Raw genomic sequence first — 19,487 nt, 5'->3', positions numbered from 1 at the left:
ACGCACGTACTTATATTAAATTGGTAAAACTCAAAGTGCACGTATGGCATTATTTCATATTTATATGTAAAACAGAACAAAAGCTCTTCTCAGGTCACATACCGGATCACGCCAAGGCTGTTTCTCAACACTGTCTGTTTAGGGACGGCCTGGCAAGGGTGTTAATTTCCCGTGACCCAGCTAGGAATCCCCCCACTCAATAAACACTTGAGTGAGCATGCGGTAAATCTAAGCCTGCACAGCCCCCCCAAACTGTGGGACCATGCGGTAAATCTAAGCCCCCCAAACTGTGGGACCATGCCGTAAACCTAAGTCTGTGCAGCCCCCTAAACTGTGTGACCATGCGGTAAACCTTAGCCTGCGCAGCCCCCCCAAACTGTGGGACCATGCTGTAAACCTAAGTCTGTGCATCCCCCTAAACTGTGTGACCATGCGGTAAACCTTAGCCTGTGCAGCCCCCCCCAAACTGTGGGACCATGCGGTAAATCTAAGCCTGTGCAGCCCCCTAAACTGTGTGACCTGGTAACCCCTTGTTTTGGAAGATCGAGCCCTGATCAGCACCATGACATGCACTAAGCACTGAAAAAGGCGGGAGCCCCAGCGGGTTTCCTGAGATCAAGCAGGAGGTACCAGGGCCACCACTTTTGGACCAAAGCCCTACTTTGCCCCAAATGCCCCCCCTCCCAGCCTCAAATTTGTTCCCGGCATATCCAGGGCCAATCATGATGATCGGATACTGGAAAAAAAACATTAGGCAGCTCTGAAACCCAGAATGTATTTCATTTTATAGATTAAAAAACAAACAGTGAAACCGATCACAAGGCAGGAACACACGGCCCTCTGCTAGGGCCACCTGAGCATCATAGGAAGTGAGATCCTATGACCAGGACATCTCTTAAGGGAGCCAGAATCATGATAAACCAGTATATAAAGAAAATAATCCCACACCATACAAAAAGCTTGTTAATATTTTTAAAATAGTCCAACAGTTTTAAAGATATGGCTAGTAAAAAAAAAACAAAACAATATCCCGACTCTGAAACTAGGTGATTTATTTTGTATCATAAAATATTTGTGCGCCCCCCCATTAACTGGTGCAGGAATCAGGAGGGGGTTACACATACGTGGCTTCTTATCTCCAATGCGGTCCAGATTATTTATTTTAGAACAGTAACACGTTTATGAAAAACCAATGCAGATTTTTAACAATGTTCAGGCAAACGCTACGCCCCAGAGGTGAAGGAACAGTCCGAACAGAAGTTGTATACAAACCATAGACCGTAATACATTTGAGAAGTGAAGGGCCTGACAGCTCTGAGTACAAGCATACGAGGCTCAGGCGATGGAGTTGTGAGACGACGCAGCTATAGAGAAGCCAACGTGGTGATGATATTCAATAAAGTACAGTACAGACCATCTTGTCCCAAGTCATTCACGTGCTCCGTGTTACACGGATGTTTCTAGAAGACCCACAAACGCTTAGAGCGTGAAACACATTGGGAACGGCCACCGCACCCACAGCCTAAGTCACAGGCCGACGAAGAACCATGCAGCCGCGCCGCTCCGCCAGTTACGTTTCCTCCTCAGTCGTCCAGGATATCCGCGAACATCTTGCGCCGCTTATTCTCCGCTTCTTGATGCTCCTCCCAGTCTTTCCGCCTTTTAACAAAATGCGTCAGGGCGAAATTGCGAGCGATATGGTGACCGACCGGATCCTTCTGAAGCTCGCCGAGCCTTTCAACTGCAAGGAGGAAAAATCTGGATAAAGGAAAGACCCACATACCACCCAGCCCAGCGAGAGAGACCAGTGGGATTTGCTTTTGCTCTATTAGGCGCATTAACGTTGTAGGAATATAGTACATACCGAGTTTCTGAGCGATCTCCTCTTTCACGCCCATCGTCGACGCAGCCCACATTCGGTCGAGTACACGGCTCCCGTGCTTGTTGCAAGCCAACTGCGTGCAGTGAGCCTGCAAGACATACAACGGTAACTAAATAAAATAATCGGCAGTCAACCAGAAGCAGGCGAATCCACAGAGAAAGAATATAACCTGAAAATCTCATGAAAAACACATTTGTTTTAGGAAAACAAATCATATTTTGGTAAGAGGACCAACAGGTTAATACCAAGATCCTGACTATATACAGTAGCAAAATACAGTCTACGAAGCTCCAGAAGAACCTTAGCATGGACAGAACTGTTTGAGCCCCTGACTTAGATCTCACCCTCAGCTTCTTCAGAACCTTCTTTCTCTGCTTATCCGTTATGGTGGAGCTGTTGAGAAGAGCATCGAAAACATGGCTGCCGGCCTGACTGCAGGCGATGGTCAAGAGGTCAGCCTCCGTCATGCAACCAAGGCTGTTCAGGGCTGGCATTGGGTCTTCAAAGTGCAGGAGATGTTGGACAACCAAAGAGCCGTGATAATTCACACTTTCCAGCTTCCGGTTTGGGTTGTCCTGGAAAAAAACAAAACATGGTGGTGTAATCTGAGGCAGAAGCGTCTTAAAAGTGAAAACAGTAATCAATCGAGGAAAAGGGGGCTCTCTTTATATACTTCTTACATAACTCCTCAGAACACAAGATGCACCAAGTCACTCCGTGTCAGAAGATGATGGGGAAGTCTCTCACCTCATGTTCTGATGGTTCCTCCTCCTCCTTTTCCTCAATGTTGTAATAAACCTCATACGTCAGCAACGAGAGGAACAGGGGGACGCATGTCACCCCACGAGAAGCCGGAACAGCGCAGTGGAAGGCCTAGGAAGTACAAAAGCCCCGATAAGTTAAAGCACACGGTATATTGTAGCACAGTTACCTGTAACGTCACACATACCCCCATGAGATGGGAGAGGAACTCCGGCTGACATCGGTTGAGTCTTTTGCAGGCCTCTGCTAGGGTGGTGATGATCCCCATGTGACCTTTGGCTAAGACGTCCTCCAGGCACCCACACAACTCTTCAAACAGCTCCGTGAACTGCGGAGACGACAGACGGAATCGTAAAATCGCATCCAACGCACATCCGTTATACAAACAACCACACAACGCTCAAGAAGGTCGTTAGACAAGCTGAAGTGAAAGATAAAGTTCCAGGAACAAGTGGAGAAGACACCCTTAAAACGTTGGAGGGTAGGAAGAAGACTAACCATTTTCTTGGTCTGGGTGGCGGTAATCAGCCTCTGGACAGTGTAGTTGGCTATTGGATGGGAGGACAGGACCTGCAGCTGGCCTCGGAAGTGCGCTCGGAAAAGCTTCTGTAGCTGCTTCTTCTCAGACACCTCCAAAATTCTCTCCAGAAGTCGGCTGCTGGTCTCATCTTTCAGGAACACCAGGAGGGAGCTGCAAGAAACAATTGGCAGCAGGTTAGAGCCCTCGCCTACCTACAGATGCCAAAGCTATCTGATACAGGCTGCGTGTTATGTCCCTTATCCAGGGTCAAGGAGGCAAAGAAGCGAAAACAACTGATAATCATCGCTGAAGAGGTCCTGCCGATTAATGACGGACTTCAGTAACACAAAGAAGGAACCTCCAAGTTCTTCAACCGTACGAACTCCACACCCCCCTCCGCATGTAATATAACCTTCCAGTACGGAATACTAAAGGATAAGAAGAGACCGTTCATTCCAATGACCGCACTGACACGGAACAATCTCTCTCACCTGCTCTCGGCGTTTACGTTGCGGGAGGACAGATAATCAATCACTTGGTCGCAAAGCTCGGCGCATGCGGAAGGGACTTTCCTTTTCAGGACCTGCAGCGCGACCTGCATGCCCAGACTGGCAATTTTGTTTGTTGAGAACACTGTTGAGAAGAAAAGGGATGACTGTATGAAGCAGACGAGAACGCGGCGTTAGAAAGAAGTTCCTATACCGGAACTCACCTCCTATGTGATCCGTGAAGCAGCCGCTCAGCTCTTGTAATGACTGCAGAAAAGTTTCTGGAACATCAAATTTAGACTTCACTGAGAAACAGAGAGAGACGTCATTAATTCAGGCAGCCTGAGAGCCACCATCTGCTCAACGGATGCAATCCTATAATGCTTAGTAGGGACGCATTAAAACACACTCGGTGTTTACACGGTAACAAAAGTTATACAAATAAAGTCCAACGTAGGCAGACAACTTATAGATACATATTTTGTTCTACGCCAAGGAGACCTGCGAGGGCTGGTTTATCACACAACGCTGATATTTAGAATCTGGATGTGAATGTGAAGAGGTTAACACAGTTACAGTCTACCAAAGGTACTGCGTACATATCTGCAAAGTGTTTCCAAGACGTGGGAACCTGAACGCCGTGAGATCATCCTCGTCAGGGAAAATACGGAAGCTCAGGAGGCCCAAACATGTAAAAACTTTACAAAAGCATCCCAGTCTCAGCTAAGTCCCCGGCAGCGAATATCCCAATATAATGAACTAAAAGGAAACGTGTTACACGTAGAGAGTGTCTAGCGAATGGACTACCCAGGCGTGATGTCATCGGTTTAACGCAGTACGCATGTTACCTGCTGCTCCGTGAAAGCCTTTCTGTTTGCTTGTATCGGGGTTCAAGATCACGCCGCTAAGCACTTGGAAAACAGTCCGTACGATGAAGCTGCCGTGCGTGTTCTGATTATACAACAAAAACTTTTCTTTCAGCTCCGAGCAGAGACTCAAGACAAGGTCCTCCAGGCTGCTGCAGGAACCCGCGTCGCTCTCTTCCTCTGTCTCTTCCTCCTCCCCTGTCTCCTGCTGGTTTTGTAGTCGCGGGTACTGTAAGAGGGCAGTCTGGACCACATGAGCTCCGCTGCGGTGCCAGCACACCGCCTCCCAGTCCTCGCTAAGGGCTCCCAGTACCCGGCGCAGCTGAGCCGAGCTGGCGACTGAAAGGAGCTTCTGCAGTACGAGGCTTCCAGACATGTCACTGGCCAACGTCAACTCGTTGCCCTTAACCTCCCCGAAGACATTAGCGACGAAGAGACCTACGGGACAAAGGGGAGAGAATATGGGATGTGTTCATGGGACTCGCAAGTACTTATCTGACTGCAATATGCTAACAGCGTGCCCAGCGTCTCATATGCCAAAACAGCCACTTTGACCGATGATGGGAACCAGAATTGACTTATGAGGTATTTTCAAACAATCATTTCTTAAAGTGACAGCACTCGATGTAGCTGTGATCCCAAACGGCATCGCACTCTGTTCTCCGTGGAAAGCACAACAGATCCCAATAATCTTTCATCCGCACATTTAATGTAATAAAAAAATGAATTCATTAAAGAGTCGCAATAAAGGTCTGTGGGAAGGAACCAACAATGCAATAATAATAAAAATAATAATAATGATAAAACAACAATGTTAAAATAACCTAATAATAAATAATAATCATAACGATAAACACAAATAAAATAATAATAATTTGGCTTTTTAAAATCCCCCTTTGCCCTCTTAAAGGGTCCATTTAACTCTTTACTTGTTCACACAAAGTTTTGTACCTCGGTCTTCATCCGATTCAAACTGTTGCTGCAGACTTTCCCCCACCCTGCGGAAGTAGCCCACAGACTTTGGGTCCAGCCTTTGGCGAGGTGACTCAGTCGGGGTCTTCCCTTTCTCTTCCGTTGCTCGGTCCCCTCGTTTGTTCTGGTCGCTCTTGCTTTGCTTTGGTCTCTTTTGCGGTGCGGCCTCCACGTTATCAGATGATGGACGGAGCTTCCCTCCTGTTTTCTCCATTTTCCGTTTGTTCCTAGGAATATTCTTCTTGTCGGTTCCCATTTCCATAGCGAATCTGCATCAAGGAAAACAGAGACGTTTATTTCAGAGGAGAAACCCAACAACACGATCTAAAACTAGAGGGTCAGAGGCTTAGAGGTGATTTTAGATTACTGAGATGGCAGTAAATAGGTGGAACAGTCTCCCAGCAGAAGTGGTAGAGGCTACCAATGGTAGAGGTGGAATGTACAATTCTGTGACACAGTTTGCTGCAGGGTCTGGCTGGGTGTGATAGGAGCTGAAGGGCAGAGTACCAGAGACTACATGGCATGGTGCAGGGGTAATAGTCAAATTCCGAGGAAGGCAGAGAATAATCCCTCTGTGACCCTGGGCAGGAAGCATTATCTGCCCCGGCTGTTATTAGTGCCGGGGGGGGGGATAGCTCAAAACGTACCCCGCATCGAACCTACCCGTGTATCACATGGACTTCCAGCAGCGGCGCGGAGTGACGACGTCATCACCAAACCCCGCCTCCTGTCCCCTCGCTTTACACAACACAGGAGCAGACATACAGGGAACGTACTGCACGCACTGTACCCAACAGCTTAGATTCACTGCAGCCCTTACCCCCCCCTGCACGGAACCCTGAGCACTGCAATACCCACCCCCCCACACACACGGTACAGTGAGCAACGCGGCAAACTCTTACCCTTCCACTGCATGAGACAGCGAGCACTGCAGCCCTAACCCCCCTCTGCATGGGACAGCGGGCACTGCAGCCCTACCCCCCCCCCACACTGCATGAGACAGCGGCACTGCAGCCCTAATCCCCCCACTGCATGGGACAGCAAGCACTGCAGCCATAACCCCCCCACACTGCATGGGACAGCAAGCACTGCAGCCATAACCCCCCCCCCACACTGCATGGGACAGCAGGCACTGCAGCCCTAACCCCCTCCTCTGCATGGGACAGCAGGCATTGCAGCCCTAACCCCCTCCTCTGCATGGTGCATGGGACAGCAGGCACTGCAGCCCTAACCCCCCCTCTGCATGGTACAGCGGGCACTGCAGCCCTAAACCCCCCCTCTGCATGGGACAGCGGGCACTGCAGCCCTAACCCCCCCCACACTGCATGAGACAACGGGCACTGCAGCCCTAATCCCCCACTGCATGGGACAGCAAGCACTGCAGCCATAATCCCCCCCCACTGCATGGGACAGCAGGCACTGCAGCCCTAACCCCCTCCTCTGCATGGGACAGCGGGCATTGCAGCCCTAACCCCCTCCTCTGCATGGCACAGCGGGCACTGCAGCCCTAATCCCCCACTGCATGGGACAGCGAGCACTGGAGCCCTAATCCCCCCCACTGCATGGGACAGCAAGCACTGCAGCCCTAACCCCCCTCTCTGCATGGGACAGCGGGCACTGCAACCCCCCCCCCACACACACTGCATGAGACAGTGAGCACTGCAGCCCTAACCCCCCACTGCAGCCCTAACCCCCCACTGCATGGGACAGCGAGCACTGCAGTCCTAATCCCCCCCACTGCATGGGACAGCAAGCACTGCAGCCCTAACCCCCCCTCTCCGCTTGGGACAGTAGGCACTGCAGCCCTACCCCCCCACACACACTGCATGAGACAGCGACACTGCAGCCCTAACCCCCCTCTCTGCATGGGACAGCGGGCACTGCAGCCCCACCCCCCACACACACTGCATGAGACAGCGAGCACTGCAGCCCTAACCCCCCACTGCATGGGACAGCGAGCACTGCAGCCCTAACCCCTCACTGCATGGGACAGCGAGCACTGCAGCCCTAACCCCCCCCCTCTCTGCTCGGGACAGTAGGCACTGCAGCCCTACCCCCCCACACACACTGCATGAGACAACGACACTGCAGCCTTAACCCCCCACACTGCATGGGGCAGCAAGCACTGCAGCCCTCACCCCCCCCCATACACACTGCATGGGAGAGTGAGGAACGCATCCCTTATGTACATCAATGCCAATGATTCCATTACCATTTAGTCAAGTCCTGGCATCCCGGTGCAAATACACTACCCCGAGATGTGTCGCTGGATGTAGCAGCGCATACTGGCGGCCCCAGCTGCCATCACCTGCTGTATCACTGCGTGTGCCCCGGGATCATCGGGTAGATCGGAAACACGTGGACTAAACCCAATTCATAGACGGCACTCGGATCATATATCAAAACGTCCCAATGAGCGCGGTGCTTAAGCCTCACGCCGAGCACACAAGAAAGAAGTTACATCACAAACACACCGTTCTGAACATTCTTTACATTTATTTACAGTTAAAGATTTGAGATATTTACAGAAACGGTTAAATCATGTTACAAAGCGACGGCGGCAGGGGAGGGACAGAGGACGTGGGAACTTTTAGTGGAACTGCGGTGCCATTCCCGGGGTCGATAAGCTGCAAAGCAACCAAAGTTACGTTTGCCCACAGAACCGACTCCATGCAGCGCGTGCCTCCTGCGGGCCGACGGAAACGAGGTCTAATGGCTACTCACTGCACTTTCACTAACACTGAGTGGACTCATGTACTTAAGAGGATGCAGACTATGGGACATCATCCACGGCTCACACGAGAGAGAACTGTCTAACATACGGACCCCCAACCTTACCTAAACAAGGCGTTTTAAGGGACCCCCACCTCAAAGTCTGAACATTATATAATGTGCTAAATAAAAGTTTACCGGATGATACCCAGCCACGCAGCCCCATATGCAAATCCATGCTCAATGTGAAGCATATGGTGAAAGAATGAACTTTTTGCATGTGGGTCTGTCCTAAGCAGTATAAAACATACCTCTGTTCTTGACCATCTGCTCCCGGTATTGCTAAAACATTCCAGTATCTTTCATTTGCTTTTACCTGGCCGTGTAAATCTGGTTTATACATTGGAGGGGGAGTTGGGGTGTTTGACGATGAGCCATTCATGCACCTTTTCAATGCACTAATCTCAGCTTTAATATTAGAGAAGCTGGAAGTACAGCAGAAGAGTTTTGGCAGCGGGTGGACGTTTTCCCATCCTGGTGGAAAGGTTATTAAAGCCTTCAATGGATACCGCTATAAAACATCTGCTGTTGCAGCAACCCTGATAGCTTATCATCAGTGGACCGAGAGCCAATAAACCGTCTAAATCCAGGCTTCATGTAGACTTAACTATAAAACTGGATTTCTAGAGATCTGACGACTTATACCTCAATAAAAGGTAAGAAAGATGAAAGAAATGTGAACGTTTATTACAGGAAGGTCCCACTCGCATCCTTCGTCCCCTGCAGATAAAATTTTTAAAAAAACAACAAAAAAAAAAAAATATCCAAGAGTTCTGGGATGAACTTGAAAAAAGAAATCCCACGCAAAGAGCGGGTTGGTGTGATGTTCATGCTGCATTATTGCTACAAGTCACTGGGAGAGGTCGCAATCTCCTACGGGGCCATCCAGAAAGGCATCTGCTGCTTTGCCCGCGGCTGTGTGCCCGAGTACTGATACCCCATGCTCCAGCCTTGTGAGAACGACCCAGATGATTTATGTGCTCCATGCTCTTCCTCCTCATCAGAAGAATCGCCAGCGTATGCCACCAATCCAAAGGTCTTGTCCGAGGTCTTCAGCTTTTTGGTAGGATTCTCTGAAATGCAGAACGGGGTCCGGGACAGACAAAACACACGAGACAAAAAAAGAAAACCGCATCCCACAGACGACATTTTAAGAAAAACAGAAGAATCAGGACATATAATTTGATAAGAAATGGGTAAAGGTAAATGCGTTAGTTAAACACCATTCGGGAGAATGTAAGAGGCGCGGACATCACACCGGGTCCAAATTCCGTTGGCGACCATCGGGTCAGGCATGGGATCCGGTCACGGACATGTAAGAAAAGAGAGAAAAGGGGAAAAAAAAAAAAAAAAAAAAAAAAGAAAAAAAGAAAAGAGACACAAAAATAAAGAAATATATAGTTAGCGGTGAAACATATGACATGGAAATGCTTCATTATGTTCCCACCCTATGCGTATCCTGAACACATGATGGGTGGCATTGCATGAGAAGCCAGAGCACAGGCAGCTTATTAATAGACCGGCGTGAATTAAGATCTGGCAGCGGCTGGAGGGTGATATCAGTATCAGATCCAGCATATGCCCAAGGCAACTCGACCGCTTAGAGCAAAAGGCTGAAAGCACTGGCATGCTCTGCTTCATGTACGGCTTAACGGACGCCCAGTGTCCAGGTACTCACCGTCGGCACCCCCTAAACTCCCCGAAGAGGTCTTCTCCTCCTCTTTCTGCGACATGGCAGGCAGACCAGGCGGAGGCATCAATTGCCTGGAAAGAGACAATTAGCATGGTATAAGTTGAGCCTTCACCTCCTTACAGACACACAGAACGGGAATAAAAAGCTGCACGGAGGTGGCAAGAGGGAGGTGCAGACTAAATGCCCCACACGGGGCAATTCAAGAAGGAAGTCTCTTGCTGCACAGCACGTGTAATATAAATTAATCACAGGTGGACATCGCAGGAGCGTGTACTGTTCCTGAACAGTACTTGAACTAGGATAAGAGCTGCATTCTGATTGGTTCAAAATATAAGACCCTTTAAAACACATCTCCTCCAATCCCCTCTCACCTGTCCCTCTCTCGGTCCTTGACAGAGGCACTGTCTGGGTTTACTGCTGGGCTGTCCACCTTGTTCTGAGCCGGGAAGCCTGTACCTAAATTAGTCATATGAATGGGTCCATGCTATGAGCAGAAAAACACACATGGGCATTAGCAATTCTACAGGCGCCGAGCGGTATCCACCTCCTTAATGTTAGCCCACTTCCCCTGCCAGAGAGGGCTGTAGACCCCTCGCTGCGCAGACCCCTCCAGCAGTGAAGTACTTAAACACTACTAGCTACGGTCACAAGTAAAATGCCACAAAATGGACCAAAAGTGATAAATTAGCAGATGTACAAGATATGCTTACGTTTGGGGAGGCTTCTACACCAGAAGGCCTTTAACTGTCATACCAATACAATGACCAAACAAGTTCTGCATTAAATGAACAATGAATAAAATGGGAATGATGGGAAGAAACGGTGCGATTCACGTCTGTGTGTGCCTATTGTGCGATTCAGATACTCTACAGATGCTGTTAAAATAACAAAATACAGGCCAATGTCTTCAGGAAGACGTAGCAACAACAGATTATTTTTTATCGGACCCCCAAAGATACAATAGCACAGTTTAGCTGTGTAAAAAAAAAAAAAAAAAAAAAAAAAAAATTATAAGAATTACAAAGGGTTTTAAGAGCCCATTTACATGGTGAGTTATTTATACATGTGACCTACCTCTACTGAGAACCTAAAAAGACAAGATAGCGGCCAGCGGTAGGAACGTGTGGATTAAAAGAGCCCCCCTAACCCGGTAACAGCCTATACTGCAGCATGAAGAACCAAAAAGGAACTGTAAAGGATTATTAATAACCGCCCCAGACATTTCAGTTAGTGATTTTTTGATTTGCTCAGCTGGAATATCCACACGTTGGTAGACTGTGGGTGCTATTACTAAAATTAACCCATGCCTGGATGTGCCCCCCAGAGGGCTGTATAACTACGCCAGATACAGAGCGTAAGTGAAAGACTGCAGAGAGGGCCTGTAATGATGAGACAAGAACGGGGGTCACTATGAAGAAATTTCAGAGTAGCGACGGTACATGTAAGGTTATCGCACCTGGTATCCAAGCAGGCCGGAGTCCCTCTCGTCTGGAAGCTCCTCGGTGAAGCGTCTCTTCTGACCCTGCTGCATGTTCTGTGTGGGTTGAGGGGCAGGGGGTTTCACGGGAGCTGCAGGCACATAGGGAGCACTCATCGGGACCTGGGAGCAAAAAGGAAACGATGCAGGTTTAGAACGTCTTCCCTATCAAAGATTGGAAGAGCATCTGGGCGCCATCCAATTTCCTGAGCGGCAAAACACCATGACACCCCACTTATTTAACAGGGATCCTGCCAGATGTAGAAGGAGAGACCAGTATACAAAGGAGCCATGCGTGCGACCCTGTTCATGAATGCTGCACTTACAGGTGGCTGCACTTGTGGGATGGGATAGCGTGTCGGCACTGGAGGTACAGGAGCTGCCATGGTGGGCACCACTCCAGGTGGCGGTGGCACAGGGCTGGTTAAAGGCGCAGGAACCACATAAGGGATCTGGACCGGCTGCTGAGGTGGTGGAGCAACGGGAAACGCAGTCTGGTACGCACTGGGAGGGTAGTAGGGAGGCTGCATTGGCACTGCATTCATAGGGGGTGGCTGCGTGTAACCTGGAGGGAAATAAACCATGTTACATGAAGAACTGAAAACTTCCAGAAAAGTGGCCGAGGATTCCGGGATTAGTCGTTCATATATAGAGGGAGTCATACAGATCGAGACAAAACCTACCTGTCATTGGGGCAGCGGTGCTGATCTGATTGACAAACCTAGCATACTCTGAGTGCACCTGCAATGAGAAAATAAAAGGATTAGATCGTTATGCAGCTTCCACACACGACCAGACAACAGGCACGGCCGTTACAGAGGCAGAGGGCCGCCCGAGAGGCAGAAGATACCCGGTGCCATGCCCAGCAGACTCGCAGCAAATGGGTCATGAAATCCCTCGCATTACTATGAAGCACGAGTAATGAGGACAAGTTACCGTCTGCAGGAGGTTTTCACAAAGCTTCTTGGCCGCTGCCAGTCCCTCTGGCTTTGGGTGGCTGCAGGGAGGAAAAATGAAAAAATGGCTTCAGCCCTTTAGTGACTCTGGAACGACCCCGTCGGGAAGCCTAGACAAGCTTCGATCTTATGCACATAAAATCAGACCTCACTCATGTTCTTTGCTTTCTGTTACCTGATATAAATATACATGGGTTCAAACGCTTCTCTACCCGAGGCCGGCTCGATACAGCCAGATCCCTTGCCTCGTAAAAAGACTTTGGCCCCCGTCTCCACTTGGATATGCTGGAGATAGGAACACCCCGGCCCTTCCACCTTCTCCTTCACGTTGAACGTGGCCACAGACTGTTCAAGGCCCACAAACAGTTTGTCCTGTACGTAGTGCATCTGTAGACAAAAGGCAGCTAAGTTAACGCACACACAGGTACAGAAGGGCTTGGTATACACACACACACACTATATATTATATTTATACACACACAGCAGAAACACCTCAAGACGGCTTCACTATGGAACTTGGCTTCGCCTCAGAAAGGCAGTGGAAGAGGTCCTGCTATTTGAAGTCAGGATTCTGACAGCCGCCATGGGCCAGCGATGCTATAATGCAGCATCCGCAACCCCCCGAAGACCCCTCGCTGACTCCTGTCTGCATTCGGCGTGTGGGATGATGCAGTCAGCCTCAGCCAGTTACTAAGCATAGGCTGCTCTCCAACGTCCGTTTTTTGTAGGAGGGGGGTATCAGCAGAGCCTCACTTCACAGACTCTGCTTTCTTAACCCTCCGGTCTGCGTACTGTCCAACTCTACCCCTCCAGAGCATTAGATAAGACTACACCCCAAAACTCAACGACCTGACGGTGACTGTGTAACAGCGATTACGTACCCCCGACTGGAACTGAGATTTTGGTGGCACCACAGGAGCAGCAGGGGCCACCGGGGCAGGCTGGTGATACACTGTAACAGTAGCGCCATTGAAAGTGGGACTGGAACCAGTCGCTGCTTTAACCACCCCATTGGTGATGATTTCTTTGATCCGATTCACGGCCTCTGGGAAGAAGCAAAATAAAGATGGATTTATAACAACTGCCGCGGAAAGGAGTTTCCACGCTGATCTAGTAACCTACATCACATAACGGGGATTTATTTATTAAGAGATTCTGGCTCACTATCTCCTGAAAAGTGCCAAGACATCTACCGGAGACGCAGAAAAAGAGGGCTATAACAGCGGGGCGGGCAGAGGGCTATAACAGCGAGACGGGCAGAGAGAGGGCTATAACAGCGAGACGGGCAGAGAGAGGGCTATAACAGCGAGACGGGCAGAGAGAGGGCTATAACAGCGAGACGGGCAGAGAGAGGGCTATAACAGCGAGACGGGCAGACATCAGCCATTCAGTCCCACAATAAAAACTATTCAGAGATCGTTGGAGACGTCTGCCACAACAGCGCTTGTTTAAATACACGAGACAGTACTTACTATCTACAAGGTCTCTGGTCTGGCCCTGAACATGCAGATAGAGAGGCCTCTCCCTGGAAAAAGAAACACAAAACATCAACACATGGGGAGGAAAAAATCATTTAGCCAAGTGCCAGATAATGTGCCACCAAAGCTTAAGGCTGTGTGGCTGAAAGCCTGGTAACCGAATGCTAAAAGAAAGTGATCTTCGGGGAGGCTGCAAAGGAAATAACTCCAGCACGGTCACAAGCAGAGGGGGGTTAATTCCGCAGAGCAAACTTACCCAGGTCCCACTTTAAGCTTCTCCTCTGGGGTCATGTATCTCCCCCGAGTGGACACGGCCGCCCCGCTCATCCGGCTGATCTGTGGAGATTTAGTAACACGTGGAGCAGATCGTACCGCAGCATCAAACAGGGACAGCGCCATCAAAACCCAACGTCAACCATCTGCCTCTCTCATTTGATGTTTGTCATTTTATGTATTCACTAAAGTACCTACGCATACCCACTTGCTGCCACCCCCCCATGACAGATCAGCACTTCCACCCCATATTAAGCTTCACTATTTAGTCTCCTGACTCAATGAACTTTGAGTCCAAGTAAGGAAGGAGACATGTTTTAGATATGAGAGAAGCCTTGGGGGACGCAGCAAGCTTCCCACTACACGGCGACAGTCAGGAGGTAACCGGCGGTTACTTGAGGGGGTTTTATCTCATTAGGCCGTCGCTCAGCGATGGAAACTCACCTCATCCTGAGTTTGCCCCCTGGTTAGGAGATTACGGCAGGTCAGGGGCACGTCGTTTATTTCCACCTCTGCCACAACAAGATCATCCTTGCTTTTGGAAGCTGGGGCAGATTTACCCGGCAACGGAACCTGTAAGAGGGCAAAGGTCCATAAAAAAACAAAATATTACCCCCGTAGAAGCAAATGACGCGGCCGTTCGGAGCCATCCCTTGCGAGAAGCGTCTCTTTGCGCAGTAAGAAGCCGGGCCGGTAGGGTTACCTTCTCGGGGGCGTTCTGGGCTGGTTTTATCTTCCCCTTTGCCATCAGCATGGCGTTAATCTTAGCGGCAACGGCAGCGGCTGCATCCAGGGCCCCTGAAGGGGCGCTCACCGACTCCGACGACGCGGCCGCAGGTTGGGTTTCCGCGGGAGGCAGATAGAGGCCGGCACCGAGGGACGGGATCACGGCCATAGTTCCAGGTAGCAGGAGGGGAGCGCCGGCCGGGCCTGGCTGGTCCCATTTGCTTCGTCGTCTACAAAGAAATAAAGCTTTTAGTGATGGAGGTAAAAAGATGTGCTGAATGTCCTTATAACCCCATCGCCATGGCAACGCACCCCAACGCCATAGTAGTGTGAGGGGCAGCTGAGTACATCCCATTACCGCAGCAATGTAATCCGTTGATCAGTTGGGTGGGGGTCTCTCTTTGTGAGCAAAGTTTTGGGGGTCCCACACCGCATTAGGTGTCTCCCTCATTCTGCCCCTGACTAGAATTACCCCATCGCTATCCCGGTTACATCCTCGTATTACCCCCCGTCTGCTGCCCCGGCTCCCCGCACCTCCCGCCCTCACAGCGGGTTCCCCGGGCCCTCACCCGCCGGTCTGTGCGCTGCCCGCTGACATGGCGCCCGCAACACAATTCGCTCTTGCAGCGTCACCCTGCAACGCCACCACGCACCGACGTGCTCCCGCTGACTCCGCCCCGTAACGCACAGGCAGTACCGCCCCCATACGCCCCTCCCCTCTTCCATATCCAATACCTGGGCTGGGAAGCGAAAGCTTAGACTGATAGGAGTGTGTGTACCCGGTACCTCTGTGCCATACTGTTACAGTCCGAGGATGATAGGAGTTATAGTTATTTACAGACATTAAGTGGGCTGGATGAGCTTAATGAGAGTTGTAACTCTTTGTAGGCAGCTTTATTGAAAATTACTGCCCCACAGCCTCATCAAAAACTGGCGTCGGAATTCACAGCTGCTTGAGTAAAGGCAGATATATGAGGCCGGTTATCCAATGTTGATTTAGAGTGATGGGTGTGGTTGATGTTGGGTGGCAATGTAGCGGGTGACATGCATAAATTTAAGGGTTTCCTTATCCATTCCCAACTTAAAATTGATGCCACAAAGCATGATGGCAGTCTCCTCTATGCCAGCAGGCCTGGAATTGGTGTGACCGGAGGAGGGCATACTGGTGGCAGCTCCCACCCAGTCACAGGGTCACCAAACCACTAGCCGAAGGCTGTCTGATAAACTCTTTATTACAGGGCTCAACTAGTCATGGCTAAGCCTCAGCCCAATGGGAGTTGCAGCGATGAGCTAGCGGAATATCGGCGCATGCTTAGTGCATGTGATTCTGGCACTGAAACCAGCATCTAGTGCGATTTACTACTCTCCCACTCCCAGCACTCTTAGCCAGCCCCCCCGGACAGACTGCCACTTTACAGAGTGAAATGCTGGATAGCTCCAGCTCGGAGTAAGTGGCGTAAGTAACTGGCCAAGCCGGGAAGCCGTCCATCACTATGACAACAAATGTCTCACTCCCATAACTCTCAGACAGGTGAGGGAGAGCTTCCTCTTATAATCTGATATGTGAAACTCCCCTGGGACAGAGTACGCAGTCACGTGACCATCTCCGGAAAACAAGGGAATTTCTAATGCAAAGAGTTTCTGCTTTGGCCGAAGTGAATACCTTTAACCCCTTAATGACAAAGCCCATACATGTACGGGCTCAAAATGCATTGTTTTCAATGGGTTCAGGGACCGCCCATTGTCCTTAAGGGGTTAATAACGATGATTATTGGCAAAGAGTGTAAGCACACGGGGCCAGCCAGTCACACACCCAAACTGCCACCAGATGTCGCCATTGGCATTGCTGTACCACAAGCACAGAGTGGGCTGCATAGAGGGGGCATTCGCTATGGGAACCCACAGAGATAATCGTTCCGCTCTTCAGTCCACCCCATTGTATTTTATTTCTACATAAATTCAGCATAGCCTTATGCCTATTCCACGCAAGCTTAAAGACCATCATTGGATTGACTGCTACCACCTCTGCTGGGAGGCGGTTCCATGTCTGCTCTCGATGCCTGGTTCAGTATTCCCCAGCCAGGGCCGATTCAGGTTATTGATACCCCGACCTCCCAGATCTTCTCCCCGCACACCGGGGGGGGGGGGTGTTGTTATTAGATCCATATCCTACATTCTAGGAAAGTGGCGCATGTTTGTTCTTCTGGCCCCGGGGAGGGGGCTGCACTTGTTACTATAGTAACTACGTATCCGCAGGACCCCCGATGCTCCTGCTCGGAATTCCATGCAAATGAGATGAATTGACATTAAATGTATGAAATCGTTATGTTCTGTAGGATGTATATCCCAGTATTCCGTGCATGCACAAAGGGGCCTCAATCCCCCCCCCCCGACCCGCAGTTTTCGGCGGGCTGGCAGGTGGATCTCATGCAATCTGCCTGTAGGGAAAATATCTGAGGCGGGTGAGGGGCAAGCGCTTATGGAGCGGGGTCCGCAGAATCCCCCCTCGTCCATGGGGGCCGCGCAGCTGTCACACGCGCTGAAGTGGCGGATACTTTGCCCTTTTATACATCGTCGCAGCTTTGTTTCTAAAGGAAAGGGACTTTTTATTCCCCCAGGTTGTTAAGGAGGAGATCCCCGAAATATCTCATAGCTACGGCGCATACGCTGGACAAACGGAAGCATTTCTTTAAAGAGTAGTGGGTACAGTGCTCAGGATATCAGTGAAGTTCAGAGGCTTGTTTAGGGGACATACTAAAACGAATGACAAAATGGAATGCCCATAGACTATAATGGGGAGGAATGCCCATAGACTATAATAGAGGGGAAAAGAATAATTGATTTTTAAATAAAAGTTTAAGACATATCTAGATCTTTGGCACACATTCTCCCCTAGCACAGACACAGGATCTAAAACTCAGATTATGTGGGATTATAGCTACTTTCTATGGAATGACAGGTGAATGACAGTTTTGAGTGAATGCCCATAGGATATAATGGGAGACAAATTAAACTTGTTTTTTTAGAGCAAACCATCTGACATATCTTATAGATCCTTGGCACACATGCTCCCCTAGTACACACACAGGATCCCAAACTCAGATGTTGAGGGATTATAGCTGTGTTCTATGGAATGACAGGTGAATGACAGTATTGAGTGAATGCCCGTAGGATAGAATGGGAGAAAAATGTAACTTGTTTTGCAGAGAAAACCATCAGACATATGATGTAGATCTTTGGAACACATACTCCCCTGTTACAGACACAGGATCTAAGTGTCAGATTAGGTGGAATTATGGCTGTGAATTATGACAGTTGAATGACAGTGTTGAGGGAATGCCCATAGGATATAATGGGAGAAAAAACAAACCTGTTTTTCAGAGAAATAGATAGATTTTTGTCATGTATACTCCCCTAGTACAGTTATAGGTTCTAAAACTCAGATTATGTGGGATTATAGCGGTTTTCTAGGGAATGACAGGTGAATGACAGAATTGACTGAATGCCCATAGGATATAATGGGAGAAAAATCAAACAGTTTTTTCTGCAATAAAACCATCTGACATATCATATAGATCTTTGTCATTTTGAACACTGGTGACACTTGTATTATGTTGGCAGTTTTAAAGTGCTTTGTAAAAGGCATGCTGCATGATACCATTGGCAACAGAGGCAGCATAAAACCATGCAATCAGAGGGAGAAAATGTTCCTGGGCATGCATCCTCTGCACATGTGGACCATATGCTACTCTCGTTTTGGAGAAGAGATGACAGATATGTAACCAATGGTCTTTCAAAGACAGCGACATTCATGTTCATTTTCAGAAGTGCTTTGTGCTTCTTACTATATGAACCACTGCTCCATTTTTTCCTGTTCTGCGTTTTTCCATTTGCACTCTTTGTGTTGTGCTATGTTAACAGTAGGGCTGAAACAACAAATAATAATCGATAATGAAAATCGTCAGCGATTTTCATTATCGATTAGTCAAATTCCTTAAATTAGTCAAAACCCCTCTCCTTATATAATCCGACCTCAAACAGAGATCGGATTTTAACTAGAATCCAGATCCCCCGCAACGCTGCAGGGGACCTGGATTCCCCTCACTGTCGGACGGTGGGGTCCATGCGATACGCACAGACAACTTCCGCCTCTCCCCTCCACTTCCATACACCCCTCTGACTCCTCCCCCCTCCCATACACCGCTCTGCCTCTCTCCCGACTCCCTGGTGTTTTGTGAACCTCCGTTGCTGACAGGCACTTTCACTGCAGCTTCATAGAAGCCTCAGCGTAAGTGAAGGGCAGTAACAGAGGCTGTCTGTGCACATCGTGCAGACCCCCACCGGCTGACAGAGAATCGAGGTCTCCTGCAGAGAATCATCCTCTCTGTCAGCTGGTGAGGGTCTGTGCGATGCCACTCTGCCTCTTTACCCGGCTCCCTGGTGTCTTGTGAACCTCCGTTGCTGACAGGAGGCAGAGTGGAGTATGGGAGGGGGGAGGAGGAAGAGTGGAGTATGGGAGGGGGAAGGAGGCAGAGTGGAGTATGGGATGGGGGAGGAGGCAGAGTGGAGTATGGGATGGGGAGGAGGCAGAGTGGAGTATGGGAGGGAGAGGAGGCAGAGTG

At 49.5% G+C, this 19,487-nt stretch overlaps 2 protein-coding genes and 1 non-coding gene across 5 annotated transcripts; all 3 read right to left on the bottom strand.

The window, feature by feature from the left end:
- Positions 1–1,035: 1,035 nt before the first annotated feature.
- On the bottom strand, positions 1,036–6,218 carry NOP9 (NOP9 nucleolar protein). The gene is made up of 11 exons (XM_053474639.1): positions 6,154–6,218; positions 5,470–5,759; positions 4,501–4,956; positions 3,877–3,957; positions 3,656–3,797; positions 3,143–3,335; positions 2,832–2,972; positions 2,630–2,755; positions 2,227–2,457; positions 1,865–1,970; positions 1,036–1,741 (listed from the first exon to the last, which is right to left on the bottom strand). The coding sequence occupies exons 2-11, from the start codon at positions 5,750–5,752 to the stop codon at positions 1,584–1,586; spliced, it is 1,917 nt and encodes a 638-aa protein (XP_053330614.1). The 5' UTR covers positions 5,753–5,759; positions 6,154–6,218; the 3' UTR covers positions 1,036–1,583.
- Positions 6,219–8,548: 2,330 nt separating this feature from the next.
- On the bottom strand, positions 8,549–15,514 carry KHDC4 (KH domain containing 4, pre-mRNA splicing factor). Of its 3 annotated transcripts, none has more exons than XM_053474640.1 (14): positions 15,435–15,514; positions 14,843–15,095; positions 14,584–14,712; positions 14,123–14,202; positions 13,861–13,913; positions 13,270–13,433; positions 12,564–12,775; positions 12,369–12,429; positions 12,116–12,173; positions 11,759–11,997; positions 11,412–11,555; positions 10,327–10,439; positions 9,941–10,026; positions 8,549–9,335 (listed from the first exon to the last, which is right to left on the bottom strand). In XM_053474640.1, exons 1-14 carry the CDS (start codon positions 15,461–15,463, stop codon positions 9,136–9,138), a joined length of 1,821 nt encoding a protein of 606 aa, XP_053330615.1. In that variant the 5' UTR covers positions 15,464–15,514; the 3' UTR covers positions 8,549–9,135. The 3 variants fall into 3 exon arrangements, 2 of the variants coding, with proteins under 2 accessions (XP_053330615.1, XP_053330616.1); XR_008355470.1 differs by having other exon boundaries at positions 9,286–9,335; positions 10,327–10,411; XM_053474641.1 differs by lacking the exon at positions 8,549–9,335 and having other exon boundaries at positions 9,891–10,026; positions 10,327–10,411.
- LOC128466758 (small Cajal body-specific RNA 4) lies at positions 13,044–13,172 on the bottom strand. The gene has a single exon (XR_008345538.1). It is a non-coding gene; the product is annotated as a small Cajal body-specific RNA 4 (non-coding RNA).
- Positions 15,515–19,487: the final 3,973 nt, after the last annotated feature.

Source organism: Spea bombifrons, chromosome 9 (genome assembly GCF_027358695.1).
Source record: "Spea bombifrons isolate aSpeBom1 chromosome 9, aSpeBom1.2.pri, whole genome shotgun sequence".
Classification (NCBI taxonomy): Eukaryota; Metazoa; Chordata; class Amphibia; order Anura; family Pelobatidae; genus Spea; species Spea bombifrons.
This window is presented reverse-complemented; position numbering and strand designations above follow the sequence as displayed.